Source organism: Physeter macrocephalus, chromosome 11 (genome assembly GCF_002837175.3).
Source record: "Physeter macrocephalus isolate SW-GA chromosome 11, ASM283717v5, whole genome shotgun sequence".
NCBI classification, from domain to species: Eukaryota; Metazoa; Chordata; class Mammalia; order Artiodactyla; family Physeteridae; genus Physeter; species Physeter macrocephalus.
In genome coordinates this window covers 169853437-169859478 of record NC_041224.1, presented here as the reverse complement: position 1 = coordinate 169859478, position 6042 = coordinate 169853437, and the positions used below count along the sequence as shown (strand labels likewise).

General features: G+C 37.6%; 1 protein-coding gene across 5 annotated transcripts in view; it reads left to right on the top strand.

Moving 5' to 3' along the window:
- RPS6KA5 (ribosomal protein S6 kinase A5) overlaps window positions 1-6042 on the top strand; it is a 194608-nt gene that overhangs the window by 169233 nt on the left and 19333 nt on the right. For all 5 annotated transcript variants that reach the window (XM_028496330.1, XM_024131076.3, XM_028496329.1 and 2 more), the window contains 2 exons: window positions 991-1141; window positions 4313-4474. In XM_028496330.1, the coding sequence (XP_028352131.1) occupies window positions 991-1141; window positions 4313-4474 (313 nt within the window). The remainder of the gene's footprint in view (window positions 1-990; window positions 1142-4312; window positions 4475-6042) is intronic.

The window sequence follows — 6042 nt, the reverse complement described above, 5'->3', positions numbered from 1 at the left end:
CACGAACCCGCGTCCCCTGCATCGGCAGGCGGACTCTCAACCACTGCTCCACCAGGGAAGCCCCAACTGATTATCTATTTTTTTGTTCCACAACAGTTATTACTATTTTAATGAACAACAGGGGATCTTTTTGCAAACCAAATAATTGAGAAACTGTTTATCTCCATGTGTACTATGTTAAGCTTCTTAATTTCCATCAGCCCCTTCCATTATTTCTTTCTCATTAAACTATTGCTCTGGCTTTTAAGAGGGGCAAAGGTACATTTGGATTGGATCGATTTCCTCTGTGACCTTAGCATAATTAAAAATATTTCATCAGGAAACCTGATTATCTTAATTATTTTATTTTCTGTAATAAATAGTAGCGTTTACTCCATCTTTGAGCACCACTTGCCTTCTAAGGCTTGCCAGTCTGTTTTTGCGTCGCAGATAAATAAGCAGATGCTTTCATCCCATGAAGAGCACCCAGCTCTGGTATCAAGAGTTGAGCCACATCCAACGGGTTCTGACTCTCCCTTTCTGGGGCTTCCTTCCCTCTCCATTCCCGCTGGCGCCTTATGTTCACTGGCACACAGGGCGAGAGAAGCTAGGCAGGTAGAGTTGGGATTTCTTTTGTCCTTCCAAATCTGAATGCTGAATTCTCTTCTCTGAGTTTATTAAAGTTGTTTCCATTGTAAAAGTTTTACTCATAGAGTCTAGTCCATAGATAGACTAGCCTTTTTTTAGCCCCAAGCCTTTTTTTTTTTCTAATTAAATATTTGGGATGTTAGTTTCCCATGAGGATTGACTTATACTGGAAAATGATCAATGCTTTTTGTTTCTGCTTAAGTTGGAGAAATTTTATTTCATGGTATCTCATATTTTTATCTCCGTTTTTCACATGTAGTTCAATTTCAGAGTGTGTTGCGCCATACTTGTTTTCTGCGAAGAATACAGTCACTATAACTTCATCCTGTGGTTGTTTTAACAGCAAGTTTTATCTGCCTACAGGAGAATATTAAAAAGCGAGCCTCCGTATCCCCAAGAAATGAGTGCTGTAGCCAAAGACCTAATTCAGCGTCTCTTGATGAAAGATCCCAAGAAAAGACTGGGATGTGGTCCACGTGATGCAGATGAAATCAAAGAACATCTCTTTTTTCAGGTGAAACGTATTGAACAGATGGTCTTATATGCCCTGCTGTTTTCAGGGTACTTGGCGTTCTTGGTGAAATGGGTGAACTTGGGCTGTTTCGGAGTCATTTTCTCCCAATTTTTAAATGACAGGGACCCTTTAAGAAGAATCAGAATTCTACTTGTAGGGACCTAAATGGTCTTTTTCTCCCTATATGAAGGGAGAGAGGGGAGGATTATAATAACATTTTATTTTCTACATACTTATTGGTTAGAGTTTCTGAGTATTGATTTCCATTTGTGATCTCAAGATTTAGGCATATAGACTAAGGAGACTTTTATTATATTTTTTACTTCTCAGTTCACGAGCTATTACTGCCACTGTGTTATACTTTTTAGATAGTGATTTCATCTCTTCTTTTCCCAGAAGAAATCTTAGAAAATTCAAAATCAGTCTCTTTCTCAGTTACGTATTATACTATAGAGAGAATTATTCATTTATTTTCTTTGTACTTGAAACAGTGCTTTTCTTATTCTGCAAAAGCCTAATAAGACCATTCTACAGAGCACCAACACGTCTGCTCAACCTAGTATGCTCATTGTTGTCCAAAAAATGACCAAAATTTTAGATAACTGGAAAAAAAATTAAATAGAGTGAGTTGGCTAGTTATTTCAATCTAAATGGTCAACCTGGGATACCATGACCTGGATTTCTAAAACTCTGAGCTTATGACTTTTAAATAATTTCATCGTATCAACAAGCGTGACCTAAATATTTATGCTCAAAAGGGACCGTCAAGGTTTTATTTTTACTTTGCAGACTGAGCTTTTACATTGTTATCACCAAAATTAATGAAAATATCACGCCAAAACAAAGAAAAAAACCCTGCTGTAGAGTAAGCTTTCATGTTATTTATTGTGTTTTTAATATAGAAAAACAAATAGTGATTGAGAATAAGAATTCTCTCTCTGTAGTTATATACTCAAAAAAGGGCACATTTATTTCAGTCTCTTGGTGTAACCATTTAAAAAATCATTACTGTACATCTTACAGAAGTTCAGTAACATAGTGAGAAGTACCTTTAGAATAAAATTAATTTCTCAGCGTGTGCATTTCATAGATTAACATGGCTTGGAAAGGTTAACATTTGAACAAACTATTTCATATATCTTGTTCAGAAGTTCAGCTCAAAAATTAACAATAAGGTAAAATTCAAGAACGTACTCAAGCAAAATACCCCAAATCATGTTTTCCTAGGATCTTTTTATCCACGGTTCCCTGTACTTGTGAATATTGCAAACTAGCTTTCATATTAGAGAAATTTCTCTTTTCTATAGCTTAGAATAGTAATTTTAGGTTATTTAATTGCCTTGACTTTTTAAATGAGAGGGACACTTCAGGAAAGACCAAAATTCTACTTGTAAAGACCCAAATGGGGTGGAGGTGGAGAGGATTGTAAGAGCATTCAATTTTCTCCATACTAAACGTTCTCCTGCTAACAGTATATTTCTTTAAATTACCCCTTTACTCTAGAAGTTTCTCTTAATGTATGTACAAGAGCCAAGCCCAAATCATACGCTTGTAATCATATGCTTGTAATGTAATCATACACTAGGAAAGAACACGAACTAGAAAGTCAAGAGACTGACCCTCCCAAATGTTTAAGTGAAAAGGTTAGTTCTGATTTCTGGACTTCGATTTCCATCTGGATCAAATAAAGAGGATGAACTAAATGATCTCTAAAACCCATTTTAGCTGAAAACTTTGAAGGTCTGTAATTTAATGTTGTACCTCCATTGCTTCCACAAGAGGGCATAATAAAAACATTTTATGTTAGTTGATTATACTTACTGAATGTCGTCAACCAAGAAGTACAAGTTTCACATTTTACCATCTCTGAAATCAGTATGCAGCTTACAGTGGACAACATTTTACTATTCTAATTGGTAATGCTTTTTCTTTCTTAATGGTACATAAAATAAGTGTGTATCTTACTATCAAGGATGACATCTTAGATTATAAGAGAAATATATTAATAGGGTATCTGTGGGATTCAATTCAGTAAGTATTATCTGAGGTTGTTTTTCGTGGCAGAAGGAGAATAAAGAAAATGGAACAGAGGGTTGAATTTGAATAATATAAGACATGGCAGTTTATCAGACAGTGACTGACATGGGTAGAAAGGGGGCCTGGATTATCCCATGGGGGAGAGAAGAGGCAATGTTGAATAGCTTGAATACAGTTGAATGAGAAAAGAATGGTTACATCAGTTCATACTATCACAGTATCATTTAGACTTATAGACATAAACCAATGCATGAATTAGAGTGTTTGTTTATTTTCTAATTTGTCCAGATGGCCAGGAGGAAAAGCAAGTACAGAAGGAAAGCTAGTTAACACTGCCTCTAAAAAATAGGGATGTTCCTTTAGAGTTAATATTCATATCCATTTTAAAGCCCTTTATTATAGTTTAGGTTCGGTTTGGTTTTGGTTTGGCTTAACGCCTGTCTCAGGGGACTCATGACAAAATAATTTTTATCCCTAAGGGTGAACTAGGGTGTCCTGGTGCCCCCCAGTGGCCAGGACGAGATTCCACAGTGGTGAACAGTCTCATCTCAGTCACAGCTTTGGTGAGCTATAAGCTGTGGTCAAAAAATGTGCTCCTGCTTGTACAAAATATTTTTTTTAATCATTGGTTTGAAATATGTGCTTCTTGCGCTTCCCTGGTGGCGCAGTGATTAAGAATCCGCCCGCCAGTGCAGGGGACATGGGTTCGAGCCCTGGTCCGGGAAGATCCCACATGCCGCGGAGCAACTAAGCCCGTGCGCCACAACTACTGAGCCTGCACTCTAGACCCCGCGAGCTACAAGTACGGAAGCCCGCGAGCCACAACTACTGAGCCTGCGTGCCACAACTACTGAAGCCCGCACGCCTAGAACCTGTGCTCCGCAACAAGAGAAGCCACCGCAATGAGAAGCCCGTGCACTGCAACAAAGAGTAGTCCCCGCTCGCTGCAACTAGAGAAAGCCCGTGCACAGCAACGAAGTCCCAGTGCAGCCAAAAATAAATAAATAAAATAAATATTTTTTTAAACGTGCTTCTCTCTGTTGTTTAATTAAAATCATTATCTTTGTTATTTTTCAAAAATATATTTCAACTTGTTTATTTCTACTTTGTACCAATTTTCTTTCTCTGTTTCAGAAAATAAATTGGGATGATTTAGCTGCCAAAAAAGTGCCCGCGCCCTTTAAGCCAGTCATCCGAGATGAATTAGATGTGAGTAACTTTGCAGAAGAGTTCACAGAAATGGACCCCACCTACTCTCCCGCAGCACTGCCCCAGAGCTCCGAGAGGCTGTTTCAGGTAATCTCCAAGAGCCCACACGTGTTTGTTGGCCACGTATGCTTTGAAAGAAAAGATTAATTTTCCCATGTGAAAGCTTTTTGGCATCTTGAAAAACAGGACTGTATAATCTCTTCAAAATTATTAAATACAGAGATATTGCAAATAAATATGTGTTGAATTTATACCTGAAATTTTACTTCTGTTCAAGCTCTTTTATAGAAAATATAATACTACTTTACTTCTAATCATACGAAATATTCCTTAATTCATAAACAGTGTTATCTGATTCTTTATCTTCAGTGACTAATCAGAACTGTTTCTCAACTTGTAAAAAAGATTTAGAAAGGATTTTCCACTTAGGAAAAGATCTTTTCTCAGACTTAGGATAAAATATTCTATTAAATGGCATCACAGCTTCACTTCTTTGACTCCCATTAGCATCCCAGTAGTATGGTTTAATCTGGCTGTCCAGACACTGTCTCTGGACATAGGTGACACTAGTGGCTAGCACTTGGCTGGGACAAAGCAGATGTTGAAAAAAATGTTCCTCGAATTAGTGAATGTTCTAGCTTAAACAGATTAATCATCCATCATTATACAGATGGTCCCCAATTTATGATGGTTCAACTTAGGATTTTTTGACTTTATGGTGGTGCAAAAGTGATACACATTCCACGGAAACCATACTTAGAATCTTGATCTTCCCGGGATGGTGATGTACGGTACGATCCTCTCACGATGCTGGGGAGCAGCAGTGAGCCCGGGCTCCCAGTCAGCCACTCGATCACAAGGGTAGATAGCTGATACACTTAGAACCAGTCGGAACCCAAACAACCATTGTTTTTCACTTTCAGTACAGTAGTCAGTAAAGGACACGAGATATCCAACACTTTATTGTTAAATAGGCTTTGTGTTAGATGATTTTACTCAGCTGTAGGCTAATGTAAGTGTTCTGAGCACGTTTATGGTAGGCCAGGCTAAGCTGTGACGTCTGGTAGGTTAGGTGTGTTAAATGCGTTTTCAACTTAGGATATTTTCAATTTATGGTGGGTCTGTCAAGACGTAACCCCATTGTAAGTCAAGGAAGATCTGTACCACTTTTGGTTCAGCACATCATTCTGCCATTTGATTTGACTCCTTTTCTAAAACTCAGCTTTAAATTTAACCTAGGGAAATATAATGAGTCAAATAATTGCTGAATTAGAAACTGACTGGAATGAAACTTGCTGTTTATCTAGTTTGAAAACCAGTAGCATTTGGACCACTTTTTAGTTCCTTAACTGTACCTTTTTTGAGAAGTTAGTTGTGTCTGTTTATAAGCAAACTTTTATCAGCAATGCAAAAGAATTATATCTATGAGTCAGATACTGGGGATGGGATAGGAAGGAAGTATTTTTCTGCCTTTAATTTTGAATCGGTTTAGTTCTGCCAGAAGATGGCGTCATCTCCTTCTGAAAAGCATTATTCTATTGTTCTATTGATTTGAAATAACCTTGCATTTTAGATTCATGTTAACAAATATATATATATTTTGGCCTCGCCATGTGGCTTGCAGGATCTTAGTTCCCCGATGAGGGATCGAACCC